The sequence below is a fragment of the Ctenocephalides felis genome, unplaced genomic scaffold, assembly GCF_003426905.1.
Source record: "Ctenocephalides felis isolate EL2017-DRISC unplaced genomic scaffold, ASM342690v1 CF-g0.4_SCAFFOLD_03571, whole genome shotgun sequence".
Lineage (NCBI taxonomy): Eukaryota > Metazoa > Arthropoda > Insecta > Siphonaptera > Pulicidae > Ctenocephalides > Ctenocephalides felis.
In genome coordinates, this window is record NW_020539725.1 from 56,341,969 (window position 1) to 56,368,253 (window position 26,285).

General features: G+C 29.4%; 4 protein-coding genes across 4 annotated transcripts; 1 reads left to right on the plus strand and 3 right to left on the minus strand.

Moving 5' to 3' along the window:
• Positions 1-7,757: 7,757 nt before the first annotated feature.
• Positions 7,758-9,225, minus strand: LOC113386318 (ovochymase-2-like). The gene is made up of 6 exons (XM_026624106.1): positions 9,146-9,225; positions 8,958-9,081; positions 8,654-8,762; positions 8,490-8,573; positions 8,019-8,195; positions 7,758-7,960 (listed from the first exon to the last, which is right to left on the minus strand). The coding sequence occupies exons 1-6, from the start codon at positions 9,223-9,225 to the stop codon at positions 7,758-7,760; spliced, it is 777 nt and encodes a 258-aa protein (XP_026479891.1).
• A 779-nt stretch (positions 9,226-10,004) lies between these two features.
• LOC113386319 (phosphoinositide 3-kinase regulatory subunit 4-like) lies at positions 10,005-19,160 on the minus strand. The gene is made up of 21 exons (XM_026624107.1): positions 19,022-19,160; positions 18,782-18,962; positions 18,538-18,708; positions 18,053-18,204; positions 17,886-17,996; positions 17,608-17,814; positions 17,144-17,507; positions 16,864-17,056; positions 16,565-16,786; positions 16,205-16,353; positions 15,989-16,144; positions 15,735-15,913; positions 15,549-15,663; positions 15,112-15,374; positions 14,682-14,780; positions 14,043-14,249; positions 12,761-13,065; positions 11,344-11,505; positions 11,090-11,247; positions 10,796-10,971; positions 10,005-10,614 (listed from the first exon to the last, which is right to left on the minus strand). The coding sequence occupies exons 1-21, from the start codon at positions 19,111-19,113 to the stop codon at positions 10,371-10,373; spliced, it is 3,906 nt and encodes a 1,301-aa protein (XP_026479892.1). The 5' UTR covers positions 19,114-19,160; the 3' UTR covers positions 10,005-10,370.
• A 217-nt stretch (positions 19,161-19,377) lies between these two features.
• On the plus strand, positions 19,378-19,994 carry LOC113385426 (probable oligoribonuclease). The gene has a single exon (XM_026623273.1). The coding sequence runs from the start codon at positions 19,425-19,427 to the stop codon at positions 19,992-19,994; it is 570 nt and encodes a 189-aa protein (XP_026479058.1). The 5' UTR covers positions 19,378-19,424.
• A 594-nt stretch (positions 19,995-20,588) lies between these two features.
• On the minus strand, positions 20,589-26,152 carry LOC113384574 (protein Daple-like). Its single transcript, XM_026622312.1, is given in 15 exon segments — positions 20,589-21,050; positions 21,186-21,292; positions 21,359-21,434; positions 21,551-21,789; positions 21,892-22,018; positions 22,117-23,120; positions 23,205-23,486; positions 23,599-23,883; positions 24,055-24,240; positions 24,359-24,664; positions 24,783-24,864; positions 24,935-25,200; positions 25,351-25,422; positions 25,424-25,765; positions 26,001-26,152. Coding segments are annotated over 15 exon segments (3,699 nt in total). The 5' UTR covers positions 26,058-26,152; the 3' UTR covers positions 20,589-20,782.
• Between the last annotated feature and the right edge of the window lie 133 nt (positions 26,153-26,285).

The following is a 26,285-nucleotide window of genomic DNA, read 5'->3' on the forward strand; positions in this document are numbered from 1 at the left end:
ATCAAAAAAAACTTAATTTTGTGATAATGGACAAACGATTTTCCTAGATTATTAATTTACATTAATTATGAAATGGAAAATACTGGAACTTAAAGGCATGAGGATTATTGAATTCCTCTCAAATTATCATTGTAATTAATATATCCTTCCTCTTACTACTCTTGAAAGTATAAAATACTTTTTACTAAATTTTCAATATATAAAATAGCGTCAATATCCCTTGATAAAATATCGAGCTTATTTTGGGAAAATATTTGATATATCAAAAAGAACTTAATTTTGTGATAATGGACAAACGATTTTCCTAGATTATTAATTTACATTAATTATGAACTGGAAAATACTGGAACTTAAAAGCATGAGGATTATTGAATTCCTCACAAATTATCATTGTAATTAATGAATCCTTTCTCTTACTACTCTTAAAAGTATAAAAAACTTTTTACTAAATTTTCAATACTAAAATAGCGTCAATTATCCCTTGATAAATATCGAGCTTATTTTGGGAAATATTTGATATATCAAAAGAACTTAATTTTGTGATAATGGACAACCGATTTTCCTAGATTATTAATTTACATTAATTATGAACTGGAAAATACTGGAACTTAAAAGCATGAGGATTATTGAATTCCTCTCAAATTATTATTGTAATTAATGAATCCTTTCAATATATAAAATAGCGACGATATATCCGCCGATAAAATATTGAGCTTATTTTGGGAAAATACTTGATATATCAAAAAAACTTTATTTTGTGATAATGGACAAACGATTTTCCTAGATGCCTATCAGGATGCAAAAATCTAAATATTGTTTTGCAATCAAAAATAGTCCTTGTGCAATTTCAGTTATAAGTCGATAAAGTTCTGTACAGACCTGATGTTCAATCTTAATGAATATGATTTAATGTGTATATTTAATTATCTTCTAACCTGCCCTGTATGACGTTGGAATCGTGTTCGGCATTAGCCCCGACTAGTTTGCAGTACAACTCCGGCCCTTGTGGGTCCACGCCGCATGTGGCGCTAGCCGTGATCTTCCTACCCTCGGCCAAATTGAAGTACGGGGGCGTTAAAATCACTGATTCCACATTGGCAAACAACAATAACAAAAAGCACTAATAATAATAAAACAATGAAACTATTATCGACGTTCTTTAACAGTTTCATCATCGACGGGCCGTCGATGCGGATCGCCTTTGATCCGCATTTTGGCAGCGGCGCAGTACGATTACTCTTAGCCACTCTGCGCTACACAGCAGCACTGAGGAGAGCGACGGCGAAGCACTCTTCGACACGAGAGATCTCGCCGCTCGCCCTGTACTTAAATGACAGCGCTGCTCAACCTATGGAAGGAGACGATTTTTTTTTAAATTTATAAACGAACACAAAAACTCCTGGGTGCATGGCATCGTACGTTAAGGCAAATTGCTGGAATTTCCCGTACCATTTTTTTTAAAGGTTAAATTTTTTTTAACTTTTAAAATTTTTAAATTGTTGAAAAAAATGACTTTTTGGAAAAAAATGTTTTTTTTTAGTTTGAAATATTTTGGAATATTATTTTACTTTTTTTTCAAAGCAATCGCACTGCTTTAACTACATAGAGAAGCAATATCAAAACGCGTAAGCGCCGCATCTCTCCATTTGAATGTGGGTTTGATCCAATATCATCTTCTCGAATACCTTTTTCTTTACACTTTTTTTTAATTGCTATTATTTTTTTAATTTTTGATATTGAAATTGCCTTACTTCTCCCTATAATTTGTTTATAGTCAATTTCTATAAAACTTTATTGAATATCAACAAGTATTTTTTTTATTGTAATTTTATTATTAAGATTATTCCATGATTGAAATCAAGAAATATTAAAATGAAATTAGGATTATAGTTAATTATAACATTTAATTTGCATTTAAAAAGTATTGAATTTCAATTAATCTTAAATAAGAAGCAATAATGCGTAAGCGCCGCATCGCCGTCTAACGGACAAACGATGTTACGAAACCCATAGAAATGTAAACAAAATTGATACACATTATTAAAATCTCCATAAAATATCTTATGATTTGATGTGCATATGTCTAATGATAATTTTTGACCGCCAAATGACAACGAGTGGTGCATGGCATCGAGCTTTAGGGCAAATTGCTAGAACTTCCTTTACTGTATTCTGAAATTTTTAAAAATTTTATAATTTCCTGAAAATTTTGAGCTTTTTTTTAAAAGATCTTTGATAATTTAGATTTTTTTAAAAAATTTGGAATCTGTTGCTACTGCAAAGCTGTTTTAGAGACGAAATATTTAAGCGTGTAATGCCTCGTCGCATTTTAACCCTTAAACATTATAAATTTTGGCATGAAACCCATAGAAATGTGAACAAAATCTATATTAATTATTATAGACACAATGAAATATCTAATAATTTGATGTGCATATGCTCAAAGATCATTTTTGACCGCCAAATGATATTTTTTTAAACTTTTTTTTTTTGGATCTCTACAACCACTAGACCTGTTTTCCCAAAAAACTTACGGCAATACAAGTAATTTTTGAATCATTCAAATCGCCCATTTCGTTCTCTCTAAAACTGAATTGCCATTTTTGCACTTTTTATCCCCTATCTTTAAAAACGCTGGACCTGCCTCTGCTAAAATCTTATCAGGGAGCGTCCATTAATCACGCCAGGCTTTTAGGGAGAGGGGGGTTTGACAAAAAATTATGAAAAATCACATGGGGGAGGGAGGAGACTAGTAATATATCACGTATATTTATTATTTACCTACATTTTCAAAAAAAAAAAAACAAAATCTTACGTTTTTTTCGTAAATTCAAAAAATTTCTTCGTAAAATTTTACGTAACTAAAAATACACATTATATTTGGTGAGGGAAGGGAGGGTAATTCTAAATATCACGACGTATCACCAAGAAGAAGGGGAGTCCAAAAATCCCTAAAAAATCGATCACGTCAGTAATGGACGCCCCTCAGCATGTCTTCCATCAATAAATATGGAATGTTTTTTGAATCCTTCAAATCGGTTGATTCGTGCTCCCGAAATCGTGGACCAAAAATTGTATCCTTGAAATCGGTTGATCCGTGCTCCCGAAGTCGTGGACCAAAATTGTATCCGCACACACATCAATTTTTCCTAAGGTATGCCAAAATGTACAGAAGACCTTGAAACGTAAAAATATGCAAAAAATGTCGATGTTTTTGCTATTACTATAACTTACCGAAAAAACAAATTCACAGGAATTAATTTCTGATCAAATTTCAGTAAAAATATGGTAATTAAATATTACTAACATTTAGTAAAAATGGTATTATATATAAATTTTAAGTAATAATTATTATTGAATGTAATTCTTTATGTTTAAATAGTCAAACACTAATTTTAAAGAATAATCATAAGTAGGCTCAGATAATCTTTCTAAAACGTTGTTAGTTTATTACACAATTTTAAAACATATTACATTCACTAATATACTTTTCACACAACATATTATAAGTGAATGTAGTATGTATTAAAATCGTGAAAAAATTAGAGATATTAACCAACATAGTTTTAGAAAGGTTATCTGCTGCCTACTTATGATTATTGTTAAAATTTAGAATTTGATTAGTATAATTTGAATAGTTACTATACTAAAAACTTAAATATCTTAATTAAATAACTTAAATATAACTTATATATCCAATTACGATCAACTTTTTTGTGCCGTTAATAAAAGGTTGGCATAATCTGGTACTGAAAAATCTTCCGCAATATTCGTAACCGATAAAAGATTTTAAATTTATTTAAAAAAAAATACTGAAACCAATAGTACTGAAATGAATAAAGAAATAATCAACTCCATGTATAAAATTCGCTCAATGCCAGAAACAGAATATAGTCTTAATTAATCCCTTAAAAATTCCCGAATTTCGTTAATTAAATTCCCGAAATTAAAAATTATTATAGATGTTTAACATAATTTTTCGTTATAAGTTTTCAAGATTCGATTAAATACAATTTGAATAGAATTCAAAATTTTATTCAAAATTATTATACAATTTTATTTCAAAATTTTATCTTTCAATTAGATAAATGTTGAGAAACGCTGTAGTAAACAAACATCCAAAAATGTGTGTAGTGATCTATACTAGTGTGTTGTGTAGTAGAAGAGATGCCATCTTCGGCTGTTCGCATGTGCCGAGGACCGAAGAACTTATTGGGAGCTCTAACAGCTAACACTTGATGCATTCGATGCATTCGATACATTCGAGATCCGATGAGATGCGACTGTGTGGGTGCGCTCGAGAGGACAGAGACGGCCGACGACTATTAAAATACGCACAATTTTAATATTTGAATACGCAATATATTAGGGAACTTTAGAATTAAATTATTTCTAAACGTAAGCAAAACTGTTGATTCGCTTCAATTGAACAGATCACTTGTTTATAAGTACAGAAATTAAACATGTTCCGTAAAGTATCATTAAATGTTCTGCCAATTTATGAATAATAAATACATTTGAAATTAAAGATGCCCCTAGTAAAGCAAATATCTGCGTGTTAGCAATTTAAACGTATTATCTATTAATATCTATTATTTTAAATGTCATATTATATTAATTTTTATTAACTTCCCGTAGGGTTAGTTATAGTAATCGCAAAAAATCGAAAATGATAATTTTTATATATCTTTTCGTTTCAAAAGTTTCTGAAAATTTTGGCATACCTTAGTAAAAATTGATGTATGTGTGTGTATTTCAATTATTCAAGAAACATTCGATTCCTATTAATAAGAAGACGTTTGATTAGTTTTTGGCACAGACAGGGCTAGCCGTTTCGAAGCTACGGGGCAAAAATTTCCAAAAACAGTAACTCAGTTTTTAAGAGAACGGAGCGTCCGATTTCATTAATTCAAAAACCATTTTACTTGTTTTGACAAGATGAAGAACTGATCAAATTTTTGGGGAGGCAATTCTAGCGGTTTCGGAGACCTAGGAAAAAAAGTAAAACAAAAATGCCATTATAAGGTCAAAAAATGATCGTTAGACATATGCACATCAAATTATCAGATATTTTATGGAGATTTTAATAATGTGTATCAATTTTGTTTACATTTCTATGGGTTTCGTAAAATCGTTTGTCCGTTAGACGGCGACGTGGCGCTTAAGCGCTTCTATATTGCGTCTCTATGCAACTAAAGCAGTGCGACTGCTTCGGAAAAAAATTTCAAAATATTTCAAACTAAAAAAAAAAACATTTTTTTCCAAAAGTTTTTTTTTCAAAAAAGTATTTTTTTCAAAAATTTAAAATTTCTCAATTTTTTTTTTCAAAGTTTAAAACATATTTAATCTTTTTTTTAAAATTTAATTTTTGTTACGGGAAGTTCCAGCAATTTGCACGATGCCATACACCACTAGTTTCAATTATTATTTAGTGCAAACTTTTGACTACTCATTAATTCCATTTAAATAAAATTTTAGTTTCATTTATTACTTTATCTACTTTAACAGGGTTTTAATTAAAACAAAGCAAAATCTGTTTTAATTTAATTTCCGCATTTTATATAAATATTTTTATTTTACAATTATAATTTGTTTATTTAAAAAATATTAATTAACTACCTTATCTATTAATCATGATTCATTTTTTTATATGTAAACTTTCATATGCTTACTCTTTTCTTTGCATCATAATAACGATATATTTAAAAAATACAATAAGCATTTAAAATTATAATTATACTTAAATAATATGTACTATATAAAATTAATTAAAATGCACTGCATAATAGACTTATCGTTGTTTACTGAAGTTTTGTTATAACACGACAGTGAAACGATTTCCTACATTAATTTTTAAAGATAGTAAATTGCTTGCTTTCAACCGAACAAATATTAAATGAATTATAATTGATAGATTTTATTCATTTAAATTCGGCAATTTATGAAATATATATTCTACTACATATTTCAAATAGTATATGAACATCTTACATCTTTCAAAATATTGCAAGATCCTAATACATCCCTGAATTGCGCATACATGTAAATAATCTAAAATGATCCAGCTGATATATGATCTATATTCAAACACTTAATTTTGTATTCATAATTTATTTAAAATGTTTTTTAAAACAATGCGTTAGAAATTTACTATTATTTGCGCAAAATTAGATAAAGATAACTATTTCACATTCGACGTATTTTAGATATAGTTCTAACTGCGTTGAACTTTTTGAATCAGGCATAGATTTTAATCGATACAATTAATATTAAAAATTACGCCAAGATTGAACAAAAAAGTTTTTCATCTAATTTTGTATTTTGTACAATTGCGTATTGCTAATATAGAAAATTACAGCATAATATATTCAGCTCTTATTTCTTAGAACATTTGTGTTCGGTTTAAAAAAATTAAAATAATTGTTTTTTGTGCTGAATTGTTAAATATCAAATTATATTCAAATTACATCTTTATGGTATAAAGAACGACAAGATCTGATTCCCTTTTTTTAAAAAATTGTCTTTTTCTTAAAATCGAAACAAGAAAATATTTCAGTTTTTTTTTTTGGTTATTAAATATTATTTAATTTAATGGCATTTCATTAATCGTGAACATAAAATTTTAAGAAAGAGGGCAATGCCTTCTATGAACCGAGTTCTATGTGTAATGAGAAATTATTATCTCTAAACTAAATATAAACATACGATTACTATAGATAAACGAATAGTTATTTCTATTCGTCAAATTTAAACTTTTGCCGGAATGTAAAGGATTTAAAAGATTATAAATTTGTCGTTTTTGAATTGAATTAATATTAAATTATAGCAGGACTCAAAAAAAGAGGAGGGTAGACGTAGGTAAACTATACATTTGGTTACAATTAACACATAACTAGTTTGCTCTTTGACCTTTACTGGTTTGATAAAAATAATGAATATAGTTCAACGATTTGAAAGATGATGATGAATAAAATATTTAAACAAAGTCAGAATTAAAATTTAAACTCGTGGTGTATAGCATCGTGCCTTAAGGCGTAATTAAAAATCTCGGTACGGAACCCTTGGAACGGAAAAATTTACACAAAATGTGTACACATTTGAAAAATGACATTTTTTTACATTTTTTACTAGATTTCCGAAACCGCTGAACCTGCCTTCCCAAAAATTTAATCAGTTCTTCATCTTGTCAATATAAGTAAAATGTTTTTTGAATTATTCAAATCGGTTGATCGGTGTTCCCGAAATCGCCAACGAAAATTTGTATCCGCACCCACAAACACATACATCCATTTTTTCTAAGGTATGCCAAAATATTCAGAAACCTTTGAAACGTAAAGATATATGAAAATTTTCATTTTTGATTTTTTTGCGATTACTATAACTTACCCTACGGGAAGTTAATAACAATGGCAATAAAATTTATTAAACACTTGCTTAATAAAAAATGAGAACATTGTTTTAATACCTATCATTTTTTTACACAATTTGTATAATATTTTTCACGCATAATTCATCATTACAAAATTATTTCACAACAAAATGATCAAATCATTTATAGGAATGCTTTTATGACTTTCATTAGAATCCAATAATCCGAACGTTCCAGTAATTCGACAGATTTTTGTTATTGTCGAATTATCAAGAGTCTAATATATATAAAAATACACATTTGTTTAATATAGAAAACATGCATCAATAATAATAAAAACCAAATCAAATAAAATGTAATATCGATAAAATATATATTACCTGAAAATCTATCCCAATTTATGATCCGTATCCTTTAACTTCGTAGACGGTATTGAAGTCCTGGTTGCAATCCAAACAGCACTATAATCAAGTCTGATAGCCAGAAATATACTGAGAGAATCTAGAGAATCAATTCTGGAAACGACTATTGCTTCTACGACATCAGATCTGGAGCAGATCACCGCAGCAGCAATGTCCAGCCAGCGAAAGTCTGCAAAAATATACAAACTCGAAATCTAGAAATTATAAATGATATTGTAATACCCTACCAGAATTGGCCTGCAAACAGATATATTGATCACTTTGGGTGATATTAACTTGTTCTTGAATAAACTTGCATTCATCATCATAAAGGGCAGTAACGTTGAATGAAATGAGTTTAAAGGCTTTGACATAATCTTGTTCCTCATCACTTTTAAGCCAGCCGATAACTGTACATTGTTCACCTGTTAAAATATAATAATAAATAGTTGTAAATTGAAAGAAAAAAATAATTTTAACAAATATGTAAATGAATGCCGAGATAATAGGATACTAGTTCAAAACCTGCGTTGCGTTCAAACTGATATCAAGCAGTAGCACTATTAATCTTCAATTAAAAATATAAATCAAATATATGTTTACAAGTGATAATGTATTACAATTATACACAATAGCAAAATATTGTGTTACCCGTCATAATATATTTGGAAATTCATGAGCATTTTTGAGCAAAAACATTTGAAATTTTTAATTCATACCATATATATCTGTCTGAAGGCCTGAGTACTGAATGGGCTTAACACTGCTAGATTGAGTCAGAAGATCTTTAAGACCAATAAGAGCTGTAAAAATAGAAACAAAAAATTTAATATAGAATTTCTCAAACAAAAATTAAGCAATTTTATATCTACTACAAACTTACCAACTCCATAATCGAAATTGGTAGGACCAGTTGAAGAATTTTCATGTACTATGAAAAATTTGCAAGCTGATTTTTTTCTATATCCTGTGCTTTCAACACCTGTAACCACCTGAAAAGTCAAATCTATTTTGAAGATGCATTATGATTAAATATAAATGACACTATATTATTTTGAATATAAATTATTATATATTTCCGGATGCTATTCTTTAAAATAAATTTGAATAGAAGATATTCAAAATGATGTTATATGATCTTGATCAATATGATATAATAGTAAATCTTTATCAAATATTTAGATTACTTCATAATATGCTGGATCTCTCATAAGTTCATCTTTCGTATAATTTTCGGATCCCTGATGGAGTAAGCATTGAGAAGCCGTTAATATCCATGTTAATGTTATGATTATACCTGTGCAAAGATGTCTGAAAAATATAAAAAAGAATTATTTTAAAGAATGAGTCTATTTATCATTAAAAATATACATACCTTCCCAAAAGAAAAGTTTCTTCGATTGAAGTTATAAATGGATAATCTTCTATATTGACAATAGATAATTCAGTTGACATATTTCATAAGATAATTGGTATTTAAATAAACTTTCATTTGTTTCCTTTTTCTCTTATACAATAAATGACATTAAACGTTTTGATTGAAGAAATAAAGAAATAAAATTTAATAATATAAATATTTCTGCAAAGCATAGCTTGCTATATTAATAATAAATATACAGATTATATAAAATTTTAAGTATGATAGCTATTAAAGAATTGTCATATTTTTTTATATCTGATAGTATTAATTTTAATATTAAAGCGATTAATAAATATTGAAGACACAATAATTTATAATAATGCTATATTCCATACTTTATAACAATATACATATATCTATATAACTATATGCTTTACTAACAAGTTTTATAATTATTTAGTTCATTAAGTCCCATAGGTAGAAATATATACATTACGAACAAAATTGTATACACGCTGATAAGTTACTTTAATCAGTACTTTTTAATGTTTATATAATTCACTAATATAAAATTTAAAAAAATACAGCTAACATTTTGGTTCATTTCATAAATATAGAAATATCTCAATGATAATATAACTTCTTCATCAACCAAAATAAATTTTAAAAATATATCATTTCATATTAAAAATATACATAACATTCACACACACATTCATATACATATCGACGCTCACAAAAAAAGGTTCATATTAGTGAATTATAATTTAATAAACTATTTTTATTCATCTTTTTACCGATTTCAAAAATAAAATCAACAAATAAGTAAATTAATTTGTCTACATCACATAATAGGTTCCTAAGGTATTGCGTGTCAAAACGGTTTTTAATAGTTTAGTTTAGAAATCTTAGCTATAAAAAATCGAATTACTTTGAAAAATTCATTATACATACCTGATTGTATCAGTTTATTGACAATTTGAGTACTTATAGCCTTCGGGTGATAAGTTTATTTGCTGTTTCTTAAAATTTTGCTGTTTTAGTAAGTAATACAATTGCGCTGATAAAGTTGCTACTTGTACATTAGTAAATGTTGAATAAAGAAGATCTATAAGCATTCAACTTGCCAGCGAACTGAGAAAATTTTTCGGCGAATTATATACATTTTATTGCCACATATCCTTCAATAATCATCATAAATATTTTATATCACCCATTGTATCACTATCCATCGACTCATTTATTTCCACAATTTCACAACACCATCTCTAGAAGCTGTAACTATAGAACATTGTCCAGCGCCGCCGCTCGTGCCTGCACGAACCAGTATTACTTCTGCTAAAGGCGCTAGGTGACCAGTAGGCGGGGCATCTGGTCCAGGTCTAGGTAACTCTTCGGGGCCACCGGACACCGAACCACTAGTGCGCCCGGTAGGACCGCTTGGAACTTCCTGGACGACTGATGTGCCGTCGATAAGGCGCGATCTGGGAAGAAGAAATATAATTATACGAAGAATATGTCATCATTCAAGCATTCATAATAGAAAGACAAACTGAATAAGTTAATTAATAAAGAAGAGAGCATAACAAATTACATTGAAATCATCATGATATCACGCAATACAAAGGGTTTTGTGAATGAGATAAGTAAAAATGTAATACAGACTTGTAAATAATATCTTGAGAAGATAAAGAATCGTTAGGGGCTGGTATGAGTAAGCAAGATTCTTCGGGTCTATCTAAATTCCAAAACCGAACTCTCTGATCAGATCCTCCTGCTAATAAGAAGCCAGTGCGATCTACGCATCCGGCATACATGGCACATACTGAGTGTGAAGAAACCTTTAATCAAAAGAATCATATAAATTAAAATAAACAAGATAAAATATTAATAATAAGTATTGCATTTGTTTCAACAGCAGTAAGTTCTTAATCAATATTATTAGATAACGAATATTACCTGAGTGTTAGATAAAGGTGGTGCAGAGCTAGCCCAAAGAACAGATTGCCGAAATCCTGTTTCTAAATTCCAAAGAGAAACTTCATTGTTGCCTTGAACACTGGATAAAATCCAAGACGGTTGACTTGGATGACAAATTACTTTACGAACACGAGATTCTGTAATAAAAATATATCACATAACAAATAAAAAAATATATACTGTAGACAATTTTATATCATCATAATTTTTAAAATTATTTCTTTTATACACACTTGTTGGATGATCAATGGAAGCAATCGGCAAACGAAAACGTAAATCCCAGCAAGAATGTTTGCCGTGACTTGTTCCAATTGCGAGCCAGCAATCACCAGGATCCATGCACATACTGGTAGTGAAGCCATGGCGCAAATCGGCTTGCATGCGCCAAGCGACTCCTGAATAAAAGTCAGGCAAAAAGAAAAAATTAAACATAACATTTTTCTCCCTATCGAGTAAATCATAATAATCATTTTTTAACAATTCTACCCTTATAAATATATTATATTCCCCCTATTATTTAATATAACATATACATATATATAAAAATAAGTCGGGTTTTCCTTCCTGACGAAATAACTCCAGAATGCACGAACAGATTTTGACAATTTTGCATTCGTTGGAAAGGTGTCGGGCTCCGCAAGGTTTATAGCTAAGAAAATTAGTAGTGCATGGCATCGTGCCTTAATGCAAATTTCTGGAACTTCACGCACCGTAATTAAAAATTCGAGTAATGAAAATAATCAATATTTGTTTTAAATAATTTCAAATAGATTATCTACATATATACATAAAAATAAGTCGGGTTTTCCTTCCTGACGAAATAACTCCAGAACGCACGAACAGATTTCGACAATTTTGCATTCGTTGGAAAGGTCTCGGGCTCCGCAAGGTTGATAGCTAAGAAAATTAGTGGTGCCTTAATGCAAATTGCTGGAACTTCACGCACCGTAATTGAAAATTCGAGTAATGACATCAGTGAGAATTATCAGAATTATGCTTAGTTAAGTCAACGATCAATTCTTGCCGCAAAGAATAATGATGTACACGCACTGAATTTCACCATTCAATCAAAAATTGGTGGCGATTTGGTGACATACCAATGATTCCGACTGGTCTTCCGTTTGACTTCAAACGATTGAAATTTCCAAGTCGCAAGGCCAATCGCTTAGTGTTTGCGGGATAAATTTCAAATAGATTATTTAGAAAATCATTGTTTTTCACATAGGCAGTTATACGTTGCCTGTTCACGAGTTGGAAAACGATCCGCTTTGTTTGTGTTAACGTCAGACCAAAAAACAAAAAAATGTGGTTTACCAAAGAGCACGTCAATGAAACGGATAATTTGCGGATTCACTTTCATTTACATAGAGAAGTTCAACTAAAAAACATTTCATTTTTATAATCGAAATAAATTCATTACTGTTGTGCAATAAAATCAACTTTTTCCTTTTCAAATATAAAACAAACAAAAAATGTCTTCATCTTTCTCATGAAACCATCTGGTGGCGAAACGGAGTTCGTCGGGTTTGCTAGTTTATTATAAAATTATTTATCTATTATATCCCGTATAATTAATTATTTAGTAGAATCGTAAATAGAAAAAACATAATAGAAATTACAAAAAAATGTATAAATAAATATCTTGCTTACCAGGTGCTCTTAAATCCCATGCGACAAGCCCTCCGTACAAAGTGGCGTACACTAATACTGATCCTGCTCCACGTTGAGTCACGCAAGCAGCCAAAGGAGGCGAATCATCCAACTCCAAATCACCACTTGCTCCACCAAATTCGACGCTGCTGGTGCCTCTCAGCAGGGACGTGTACCTAGGAGAAGCGTCCACGCGCGTTACCTGTAACTGACCACTGCGCGAAGCAAAGGCCAGGGTTCTTCCTGACTCTAATGACGAGACAAACGTTAAGGGACCTATGCGAGGAGTGAACAGTTGTTTTGATCTGTAAGAAAATAAAAATAGGAAATTGACACATGTTACATAAGAAACATGTAAAACTAAAATAAAAATCCAAAATCTAGAATAATTTACCTAGTTAACTTCCCGTAGGGTAAGTTATTGTAATGGGCCGAAAATCGGAATTGAAAATTTTTACATTTCTCGACGTTTTGAAGGTTTCTGAACATTTTGGCATACCTCAAAAAAATGGATGTGTGTGTGTGTGTGTGTGTATGTATGTATGGATACAAATTTCCAGTCACGTTTTCGGGCGCACGGATCAACCGATTTGAATGGTTCAAGAAACAATCGATTTCTATTGATAGGGAAAAGAGCTGATTAGTTTTTGGCAAAGGCAGGTCCAGCCGTTTCGAAGATACGGAGCAAAGAGTGTAGATAATAGAAATCGACTTTTTGAGTGAACGGAGTATCCGATTTGAATGATCTAAGAAACATTCAATTAGTAATGACTGGGAGAAGTGTTTATTAGTTTTTGGCAAAGGCAGGCCCAGCCATTTCGAAGATACGGAGCTAAATATGTTAAAATGGCAGTTTTTGAGAGAACTAAGCGTCCGATTTAAATGATTCAAAGAACTTTCTGCTTGTCTTAACAAAATAATTGATTTTGGAAAAAAAATCTTGTTTCAACTTTTTTTTTTAATTTTTTGTATATCGAAAATAATTCAGATTTTATTTTTAATTCTGACTATAGTTCTAATATACTTTACAAATAATTTCAACTTTGCAATTCAGTTTATATAATTCTTATAAATATTAGATAATGTTACAATATTTATAATAATCTATTTGAAAACATTCAGTATTCCTAGTACGGAAAGTTCCAGCAATTTGCCTTAAGGCTCGATGCCATAATTGCCTCAAGACAGAATTCCACTTACAGATAGTTTTTGAGTTACATCAAAAGGTTTTAATTTATTTTTATTAAATCAGTCATATCAGTATTAATTTATTTTTGCATACCTGTTGGCTACACTTTGGCCTTCCATGCGAGCGGCGTCCCATAATCTAATAGTTCCATCCAGAGAACATGTTACAAAAAGTGGAGAATCGGGAGAAAGAGGTATCAGGCCAGTTATGTTACCAGAATGCTCGTGCAGATGTGCTATATGTCGTCCCCGAGGTGTCCAGCCAGGCGGTGGCAATGGGAACGCCATCGTGCTGATTCCGCTAATGTTAAAGCGCTAAAAAAAATATAAGTAAAAAGTTATAAACCAACCTTTGGTACTAAAAAAATCTTTAAAATATCATGAAAAAATCCACTGTTATTAAAGAACAGGTTTTCTTATATATAATCTTTTTTATATATATTTTTTGTAATAAATTATTCCCAATACTTACTGTTTGGCGGTATCATATCGTTCTTGTTGTCTAACAATAAGAGATCTCAGTTCCATACTACAATCAGCTAAACGACCTAAAAGTTTTCAGTCATAATAACATTCTTAACTAAAGTGAAGATGAAATATAATTATACTCAAAATACTCACACTGAACATAACTTCCTTCGGGTTCTGATAAACTAGCTGCATCATTCAGGTGATTTGTTTGTTGATGAAAAGGTGAATTATTTACAAGAGAATTTGTAGTTAATTGATTTGCAGATGTTTGATTGTTTTGGATACTGGACTGTTTAGACCTCCAAACATGTGTTGCCATTCAGAGTTCATAGTAACATCTTCAGCGGGTTTGCGAAGTTTTCTGGAAATAAAATTGTTGCTGCTGATATTTACAAATATAAATCCAATAAAATTGGCTAATTCTAACTATATGATTTATTAATGTTGAAGGTATCTGAAGTAAATTACATAACTGCCAATCTTTTATGAAATAAGTTAGAAGGAAAAGATCAATTCAAATTATTTTTTTTTCTTTTAAAATTCATATAGTATTTTACTGTAGCCTGAAAGAAATTACTCACTAATATCCTGATAATTATTTATTTTAATATAATTAATAATTTGTTTTATTATATCAATTTTGAAATGTTATATCATAAATTTAAATTTTAGGAAAAACTCAATAATCTTACCTTTGCAGGGTATCAGCATTCTCAGTCTTACTGGAATCTAATTGAAGTACATGACTAAGATTTTGAGTTCCTCTTATGTCCAGCCTTCCATTATATTGTCCAACACTTGATAGTTGGTTAAAACCTAATTTGTCTGGGCTTTTACTTCCAGCATTTGCATCAACTATACGATATTTACTAAGTTTTATTAAATGTGCACTCATTGATAACAATTGATTTTCCATGTGGTCTGTCAAGCCTTCTGATTGGAGACGACTGAAAAGCTGAAAAATATAATAAATAGTTTAAGTAAATTATTCTTAATTTATTAAATCTGATTAAAAACAATAAATCCATAAGCCATATAAAATCAATAATGGTAATTGGGGTTATATGCAGATAATGACTATATTATTGGTTTAATAATAAAGCTAAAAATATTTTATAAATTAACTTACTGCTTTTAAAGCTTGATTCATTTCCCCATAAAGAGGCACAGTTCCTTGTTTAACTTTCGCGCGGATGACCCTGCGTTCTCTAAGAGTTTCTATTAAATAGTTGATGTCAGGATATCTAAAATAAATATAAATATAATAATAAGGCACATAATCACCATACATATATTTACCTCATATAAGTATTACCTCACTACACTATCAAAAATTGTTCTTGGAATAGGCGCCTGCAAGCTGTCCAGGAGCATTTCCGGTTTCTCTACTTGCAGCACCGGAACACGCAAGTGCGTTGAAATTGCCGGAACTATTTTACATTGCACATCGATTGGACTCAAAATTTGAGCGGACGTGGCGATTAAACCGCACACCTGAAAATAACATTTTTGACGGTTAATATTCATGATCTTTATCGAATTTCATAATAATAAGATGTAAAAAAATACCTCATGTCTTATCCACAAATTAGGATGATTAAGATAACAAGCGCATTCTGCTATATATTCTGTTAGTGTAGATTTATGCAACAGCCCTAGGCTCATCAGAGAAGCAGTCGCATGAATTGATTTTGCTATCACAAATTCAGAAGTATCGGTTAATCCCTGCAATTAAAAGAATATTGCGTTCAATCCTGAAAATAAATAAAAAAGATTTTTATATACCTGATGTAGAAGAGGAGCTAATATGACTGAGCAATGCCATCCAACATAAGCTGCCACTTCCACAACACTATCAAAAAATGAACCACGTAAGTTCTTATCACATTTGTCATTTAAAAATGTGATCATGTGTGATAATAGAACGTCATTTGCTGCAAAAAAGATTAATATGAAATTAAAATAAAACCTGTTCTATACTCCCCTAAACTCTTTTAAACAACACTATAAAAAATTGATATCTCAATTATCACAAAAAAATGAGATCATGTGTGATAATAGATTATCTTTTACTATAAAAAGTTTAATATTACGTTCTTGTATTGAAATATAGTTTGTTCTTATTATTGTGTGATCGGTATATACCTTTCTGTTTCCCGAAAAAGACACAAAGCCTAGCAAGTCCACTTTCCATGAGAGTTTGTTTCACTAGTGAATGAGAATCTGTGAGAAGATGGGCCACCGTTTGTTGAACCATGTCGTGAAGAGCCGCCAACTCGTTTTCGTAATTAAGGACTGCGCAATCCTTATCGGCCGCCATTCTTGTAGCCATATCTAGAAAACGCAATGCCGTCTCCGCAAGTGATGCTTAAATATAAAGATTTTGTTTTAATGTTGAACTTAAAATTAATTATGTGATTTTAATGATATTTTCTTAATCTCACCAATATTTTTGGCATAAGCTATTCGTACAACTGCGGCTGAATCTGTAGCTAATGGGGCAATAGCTGGCAAGACATATTCTGGGAAAACATTGAAATCAGAACGTGGGAGTTCCTGTACAAGGTCTAAGCATCGCGCTAAGATGTCTAGGGAATAAACACGTACACGAGCTGCCGGATCTTGGGCCAAATGTAACTATTTACAGAAACATAAAAAAATGATTTAATGAGAGGAAAATAAATTATCAATATGAAAATGCATTTGCAAAATTTCTGTACTTACAATATAAGGCAATATTCTATCCAATATTGTCTCAGAACTTGTATGCGCTGCCAATTGCAATAATATATCTAAGCAATTCATTTTAGACATGCAATGGTGCAGTCCTCGAATACATGATGTTACTAGACTTGTTATGATAATTAATCCATCATTATCACTCATTTTTGGTCCTTCTTTCATAGTACTCTCGGTTGGTGTTGCATCTCTATCAAATTGATTTTTGTTTTCTCCATTAAAAATTGATATTATATAACCAATGTCTTGATGAAGCCTCATTATTTTCTCATCAGGAGGCAAAATAGGTGTAGCCGAAAATATCAACATGTATGATTGCAGAAAAGAATAGAAATATTCAGGAAAAAATCTAAAATTTATAATAAATATATAATACTATTCTTGACTAAATAGTAAAATATTCAGTATTGCAATGAATATGTTTGTTGTTAAAATTAATTTGAACATACCTCCCCTTTTCATTATCTAGATATACTTCAGCACTTAATCTTAGATGTGGATCCAATTCAATCATAGATGATAATAAAGCTCGCAATGCTGGATCTTTTATAGAATCTAAATGCTTACGAGGCTCATAATCACCAGCTCTATAAGCTAATAATTGTGATAATTCAAATGGTGGAGTACCTTCATTCCATAGCTCTAATAAAGCACAACTAAAAAAAAATTAATAACTTATACTAAAGGGAACAAACACCAACTCTTATATGAAAACACATTACTTTACCCTGCAGAAAATATATCCATTGAAGGAAGTAAATCACCAGAACTGCATGGAATTTCATTAACCAAAAATCCATCTTTATGTACGTTATCCATGTTTAAAGTTTTAACAAATCTAAAATAACATTGTAAAAAATATAACATTTTTATAAAAAATTATTCATTTTTTACCTCTCTGGTGCTATATAACAAGTGCGACGTCTAGATGTATCAAAAAAATAACTGTAGTCTGCTGGATTATCATCTGGTAAGTAAGTAGGCTTAAACGAAGCAAAATCAGCAAGCAAAATCCAATTCCAAGATGTAACAAGGATATTTTCTAACTAAAAGCAATTATAATAAGATAAAAATAAATTTTGTATTTATAAAAAAAATAGACAAAAGAAAAATAGTAGCTATTACTTCAATTTTACAACAAGATTAAATAATGTACTATGTAAACATCATTTGCATTTTACTATTCATTAATTTTTATTTGTAAGAATAATTTTTTTCTGATTAGTCATATAAAAAGTAATAAAGGTAAGTCTACGTTGTAATTTAGGTTTATGATTATAAAATGGGGAACAAGCCAAATTGGTTCGCATACACAAATATAATAATATATATTCATTATAATGTTCTCATGCAAATAATATAAAGGATGGAATATTTACTTTTATATCTCCATGGCATATTTGTAATTTATGGCATTGATGTAATGAATATAATATTTGAAATGTAATCCATTTTTTTTCTATAACTGTTAAGAATGGTCTTGTAGAAATTCTGTCATACAGACTATGTTTAACATACTGACGCATTATCAAACCAGCACGTTCTGTTAGCTAAAAATAATATAACCAAAAGTAATTTCAAGGATTTATTCAACATTATAAACAAATTATGACAATAAATTACTTCAATTCGCTGGAATGGCAGACAATTAACGGTTGTTGATAATTTTTCTCGTATGTTTTCTAATCTTTCTCGATATGTTTGTAATGGCAGCGAAGGATCATGAATTGCGAAAACCTTTACAACTATAAGTCCTTCGACATATTTTGCTCTAGCAACTTTGAAAAACCTAGTGCTTCCCAGACTAAAAAATAATATTCGTCATATAATTTATGAATACTATCGAATATCAAAATATTTTACCTAATATCAAATTGCAATTCAGCATGATCAGTTAAGTAGTATTCAACGGGAAAGATTTGAGATGGAGCAACTCCTACCAGTTGATTACCCATTTAAAATATTTATATTTTACATTCACAACCAATAATCATATTAAAACTAAAATAAAGATTGAAATTAGTTTGTATAGTTCATGATGTATTTGCATTGTATTTTCAGTATTGTTTTGAATTTCTGTCAAAAATTGACGTTTCACACAAGTAAAGAAAGAATTTGCTGAAGTTGGCTGTGTAAAATTCTCATAGTTCCCAACATAAATGCGAGGTTATGTTTTTGATTTTGAGTAATGATCATTTTCATTTTATTTAATTATTTATTGGTTTTATATCTGCAAAAATATTTCTAACGGAATCAAATTCACGTTATGAACATTGTTGCGCGTAAAATAAGACAAATTTCATTCAGTAACTTAAACATTAAAAATATGTCTAGTAAAAAATATTCAACTAAAAACCGCATAGTTTGGATTGATATGGAAATGACAGGCTTAGATATTAATAAAGATAAAATTATCGAAATAGCTTGCATTGTGACAGAGTCTGATTTAAGCATTGTTGATACATGCCCCTCGATGATAATCCATCATTCAGATGATGTATTAAACAGCATGAATGAATGGTGCAAGGTCAATTTAGGTAAAACTGGATTGATTGACGAATGTAAAAAATCAACGACAACATTAGAAGAAGCTGAAGGCAATATACTACAGTTCTTGAAGAAAAATATTGCTCCAAAAGAATGCCCAGTTGCAGGCAATAGTGTGTACATGGATAGATTGTTTTTACAAAAATATATGCCAGTAGTCGATCAATATTTACACTATAGAATAATTGATGTTTCTTCCATAAAAGAATTGTGTAAACGATGGAATGAAAACTTTTATAAAAATGCTCCTAGAAAAAATGTGTACATAGAGCTCATGATGATATTCTAGAAAGTATAGCAGAACTACAATATTACAAAAAATTATTTCATCATTAAAGGATATACTTTTTAGAAACTGATTTTCACAAATATATATAATTTTTAATTCAGTACAAAATATTTTTTATAAATGAAGAATTAGTTTAATATTAATTAAAACATAATTTATTGCAAAAGCAATAAAGCAAATTATGATTTAAAAATAAATTTGTACAAATTACTATATATATACAAAAAATAAACTACTCTTTTATGGTATAACTTTTAATATAAAAATTGTATAAAATATGTTTCTGCCAAATGCACTTGGCAATACTTGAATTTCGATCAATAAATAAATGTATAAATGTATAAAATTTTATGAACATGCCTAATAAATATTTGTGATGATCCTTTTATAAATAAGAATTTATAAATATTTCACATTACAATACACCTAATATAAATGCAAATATTTTAGTTTAATAATGAATTTAAGATGATAGATAGTTAAAATTTGAACTTCAATCCAGAAGCCACCATTATTGATTAACATAAAATAAGAACTTCAAAATGCAATATTAAGGCGAAAACATTTAGTGCTGATAAAAAAACTTGAAATAAACATTAATTACTATATCTTGAGGAGGCAGTAGATTTGTTAATATACAACAATAGTTCTGGTATTATTTATATATAAGGCACTAGGAGGGCTTATAGAATTATATAAAACTTAAATACTAATATTGTTTATCTATATTCTTGTATGCTTGTGTGTATGTATGTATGTGTATAAAATGTTCGTTATGTAGTTTAAAATCAAACACAACCGTATTCGTACCAAATAGCACTATCTTTCATATCTTTATTGTCACCTGACTTAGGTGAAGTGTCTTCTTTATTAGCTGACTCAGGTCTTCCAACCATTTTATTGTAGACTATAAAAGTGTTTCCTTGGCTGGGTGTAGAATTTCCTGGGAGTGGAGATTGCCTTCCAGATTCTGTTTCTTGAGTTAAATACACTGTTCGCCGTGTACCAGCAGAACCCAAACATAAAGATTCATCTAATGATGACGATGTTTCCAAACTGAAAATATTATACATAAAAATCTGATTATATTTTATTCAATTTTGCAAAAGTACATTTAGCAATTCATGTATGAAAATCAGTTTTTGTATTAGATAAAAAAAAAGTATATTTATTTTTATTCTAAAGCAATACCTTTGATTAGGAGTATTATTTTCCCCATTACCATCACATTTGTCACCCAATTCTGGCTGTAATGTTGAGTTAACTACATGTGAATCATCAGTCCAAGAATGTCGATTCTGTAATGAATAATGAAAAGGTAAATTTATGAAAATAATTCTTTTTGAATATATAAATATATTTACTCTGCTTGGAACTTTTTTCATTAAGTCTGATCCAGCTTTACAAACCCGATGAACAAGTATTGACCCAAATGCTTTCCTAAAAGAAAACAAAACCAATATCAAATAAAAATTATTATAATTGCAATGAAACAAACAGATTTTATAGATGAGAATTGAAACTGATATAATCCAAAAAGTAATTTTTATAGATACCGTTTTGAAGAGCAACTTTCAAGTTTCCTATAATGTTCCATAATTTTTTCTTCTAGTTTTTCCTTCTGACGACATAAACTGTTCACTTTATCTGTAAATAATTTTTCTTCATCATGATAGTGTTTATTATCTTCAATAGAATGAGCCAATAGTTCATGATACTGTGAGAGTAATTTTGATACTTGGTCCATTAAGATTCGTCTGTCGCTGTCCAGACAGCTGTTTCTTTGTAGCAACATCTATCAATATTTATAAATTATTTATAATTTCTTATATTTTAAATCAGCTTATGTAAATTTTTAAATGTTCTAAAATCATGATAAAAATCATTTTTAAAATACCTCACAATATTGGCTGACTTTATGCAATTCGAGTTGCAAACTTGTTATAAGGTCTCTCCTATTGTTTAATTCACCAGTTAATTCAGTATATTGTAATTTTTGACGGTGGGACTCACTTCGAACTCTCCTGTAATAAATAAATCATCCGTATATATAGTCATAGAATATATAGTGAAAATAGGTATTAGTTATACTAATTCTAATTTTCTTATCTCAATGATTTACCTATATTGTTCTTGGAGATTTCTATATTCTGCCTTCAACTTATCACTTGCAGTGAAAAGATGTTTGAAATCTTCCTTTAAGTTTGAATGCTCAGATCTCAGATCTACTACACTTTGTATTTCTGCTTTCAAATTAGAATTTTCTTCCAAAAGAGATTTTATTTCTTTTTCATTAATTGCTAATTTATCACTAATGTCTCTATTTTCAGCCTTCAGATCTCGAACTGTGCCCCTAGTACTTTCACGCTCCTTTGTCAATATTTCATACTCCAAAGTCAGTTGTTCATGCAAATTTTTCAACGTTTCCAAATCCTTGGTAATATCTAAGTTTTCTTTTTTGCTCTGTTGCAGTTCCTTTTTAATATCTTCTTTTTGTGTCAAAAGTTCGGTATTCTCAGTTTGTAAAGAAACTTGTTGGCTTTGTAACGAAGTAATTTGCGAATTTAAAGTAGTAACATCAACTTTGTACACTGCATTTTCCTTTCGTATTTGCCCATTGACTGTTTTCAACAATGATAACTCAGTGGTTGTGCTTTGTTCATAACTCTCATTATTTTGTTTGCTATCACTCAGAACAGTATTTAATGGCTTGTCTTCACTACATTTGTTGCAAGTATCACATAATTTTAATGTATTTTCTTTGTTTATTTTGGCTATAATATCCTTCACAATTTCATGATTGTCAGCGTTCATCAAAATATTTTCAATGCAATATTCTAAAGAGTTGTCTGTTTTAAGAACATTACTCACGTCCACACCTAATTTGTCCAGGATCAAAGATGCTCTCTCAAAGTTTAGTTTTTCTGCGACCAAATCTGCTTGCAAAGTAGAAATGATTTTATCGGTCATTTTTGATTGTGTTTCATTGTCTTGAATTTTCTTTTTCATTTCTTCGATCTTTAAAGCTAATTCTTCACTATTATGCAAATCCTTTGTGATTCTTTCAATTTCTTGACTCATTTCTTCAATGTATATGGAACTTTTATCAAGTGAAACTTCTTTTTCCTGTAATAAAAAATTATAAAATAATTTTATAAGATATTAGATATAATTATATTAATGATTATATTAATAAAACAAAATACAAACTTCTATAAGATCACGTAATTTCTGCACATCTTTCATCAATCTCTGATTTTCTTTTTCCATGTTTACTATCTTTTCATTTAGCTTTGCAATAACTTCTTGGCTCTGTTTTGATGATGATGCCTTCTCCATTAAGTCACAACATTCATTTGTCTTAGCTACCAATAACTTATCTAAATCATCATATTTTCTTTGAAGGCATTCATTATTATGAGATAATGTTTGCCGTTCTTTCATTAATGCATCTAATTGTTTTTCAATCTCTAACAATTTCTTTTTCTCCAACTAATATCAGAAAAGTCACAGAAAAAATGTTTAGTAATAATTACTACAAGGAATAATTATGCATTTAAATTCATTTTATATTTTGTATTTTGTAAATTATGTAAATTATTACCTCTTTCTCATTTGTGATCTTATCAAGCAAGTGCTTATTATTGTCCAATTCACTAAGCAATTTTTTATTTTCATCCATTGAATTTTTGAAAATTTTCTCAATTTCACCATTTTGATCTGTTAATCTATCACAATTTTCTTTTAATTGAACACATTTCAAAGACAACTTTTTCCTCTCCTTTTCAGAATCTACTAAGTTATTTGAGATTTCATTATTAGTCATGATCATGTCATCTATTCTGGATAGTAATTGTTTGTTTTCTAGTTCCAATTTTAGTACTCTCGCCTAAAATAAAATAAAATATATCTTATATTTTAAATATTGAAATCTGTGAATGCTTATTGGATTCTAATTGGAAAATATAAACATAATATCAATCTTAATTTAATCAAAACATTTGCATGTACAATGCAAAACTTAATAAAATTTAGTTAGTAATTTGAAAATAATATTTACTTCTGCATCTGTTTTTAGCTGATCTATCAAACTTGTTTCAGCAATTGAGTGGTCATTTTCGGCATTTTGGTCATTCAGAGTACTGCTGGTATTTGATGAATCAGAAACTGCAGATTTTGTTAATAATTGTAAATGTGTGTTCTCTTCTATTAAATCCTGAAGTTTACTGTGATCAGCTTCTTTTTGCTAAAATACAAAATATCTTTTAAAAGTATGTAAAATAACTCCTAAAATGTCTGATCTGATTTAGATAAAAATATAACTTTTTTAGCTTATTCAATATAATTTATATTTTGAATCTTACCAGTACTAAATCATTAACTCGTTGTTTATATTTAATTATTTCTGTCTCAAGTGATAAAGCTTGTTCACTGCGTTTTCTTGCTCTTGACAACTGCTCTTCAAGCATTTCAATAGTTTCAGAGAGATTTTTGTTATCTTCTCTTAATTCCTCCACTCGATTTTTATAAAATTCATCATCATTCATGCGATCACGTAATTTCTGAATTTCCTGCTCTAATCTATCTGCATGTTCACATTTTTCTCTTAATGCATCGATTTCATCTCTATATGCTGAGGCTCTACAAGAAGCTTGAAACCATTCTTGACTCTAAATTAATTGAGTAATAAATAAATTATATATAATCTTAAAATCCTATTATTTTACCTTATCAATAATATATTTATTTTATTTAGAAAGACAAATATAAAATTATCATTAACTGTACCTCAATTTTTAACTTTTCTAGTTTTTTCTGTGTGTATTCAAGCTCCTCTTTATATTCCATTATTACTTCTGACTTTTCCTCCCTGAAAAATTAATAAAATATTATATAAGGCTTTTTTGGTTTTACTGCATATTAGAATAATTTAAACATACAATTCCTGCCGTTGTCTTCTTAGTTTAGCTTTCCAATCTGCAAGTTCAACAGCATGATGATTGTTATCAATCCCATGAACCCCATTTTTTGATGGACTTGATAATTTATCTATTGAACTAAGAGAGTCTACCAAAATCGAATTCATGTAGTATGAAAAGTATTTGTCACGCTCTTTAATTAAATTCATTAATGATTGTCTTTGCATTGGAGAACTAGTAGCTTCATCATATTCATTTGTTAAAACAAGTGTTTGACTGTCTATCACCTATAATTAAGAAAAAAAACATTTCATTTTCCACTATTAACCACATCTTTGGGATCTCATAATTCATAATCAGTTGAAATAAATTGTTTGACTCTACATAGTTAACTATGTATTAAATATAACAATATTTAATATTTTTTTAAAGTATACCTGTGTAATATAATCTTTTATTGCATGCTGCACAGTTATATTAAGATCATATATATTCTGAATGAATGTTTTTTCGATTTGGGCATTGAACTGCTGCACCAAGTAATAATAAAATTAGTAGTTTCATGTTTTCCAAGCCTGATCTTGAATCAGGTTTTGTTCCTAATTCTATGAAATCAGGTACTGATACAATTGTTTGTCTGAATTCTTCATCATATAAAGTTTTTAGATTTTTAAAGATGTTGTGAAAATTATTAATCCTAGAAGCAACAATCATTTCATTATTTCCAGTTAGTTTACAAATAGAATGAGCTGGTTCTGGATCTATTTGTAACAAAACAGAAAAAATAAGAGATCCATCCCACAGTGATGAATAATCAACCAGTTTTTCTGACTCTTGCAGACAAGATTTCAACTGTAAGGGAAATAGAAGTAGGTTACATAAATAGTAACAACTCTTTGATATTAGTGATAATAAAATAGAACAGTATGTTTTTGACTGCCAAGAGAATAATTTTGTAAATAATTCATGTCAACACGTTCGTTTCCTTTAGTTTTATTTAATATTGCGCAAACAAGTGTCATTTACTAAATGAACGGCAGTTGATATGTATCACAATAAAACAACAAACAAAACATTAGTTGCTCACCCAAGCTATTAAAGGTCCGGAAAGAAAATCTTCGATATCTGAACTTGCTGTTGCCATATTTACACGTTTTATATCTATTTCTTATTTATATACTAATATAATATATCACAATGTTTTACTTATTCACATATTTAGCAATTTCACACACAGCACTAAATTTACAAGTTATGGCATTATTCCAGCTTAACCAACAGATTATAAAAAACACCATATTGCTATATAGGACTAAGATGTGCAAACTTTAAGGCAAACCAGCAACTGTCAAACTTACGATATGAGGCGCAC

Coding starts and splice junctions, on each gene's coding strand:
- LOC113386318 (XM_026624106.1), bottom strand. CDS start 9,225: ATGTCAACTGAATTATCTATTGTCAATATAGAAGATTATCCATTTATA. Junction 9,082..9,145: donor GAAACTTTTCTTTTGGGAAG/GTATGTATATTT, acceptor TATATTTTTCAG/ACATCTTTGCACAGGTATAA. Junction 7,961..8,018: donor CTGTTTGCAGGCCAATTCTG/GTAGGGTATTAC, acceptor ATATTTTTGCAG/ACTTTCGCTGGCTGGACATT.
- LOC113386319 (XM_026624107.1), bottom strand. CDS start 19,113: ATGGGTAATCAACTGGTAGGAGTTGCTCCATCTCAAATCTTTCCCGTT. Junction 17,997..18,052: donor TGTTATATAGCACCAGAGAG/GTAAAAAATGAA, acceptor ATGTTATTTTAG/ATTTGTTAAAACTTTAAACA. Junction 16,787..16,863: donor AGCTTATGCCAAAAATATTG/GTGAGATTAAGA, acceptor TTTATATTTAAG/CATCACTTGCGGAGACGGCA.
- LOC113385426 (XM_026623273.1), top strand. CDS start 19,425: ATGAACATTGTTGCGCGTAAAATAAGACAAATTTCATTCAGTAACTTA.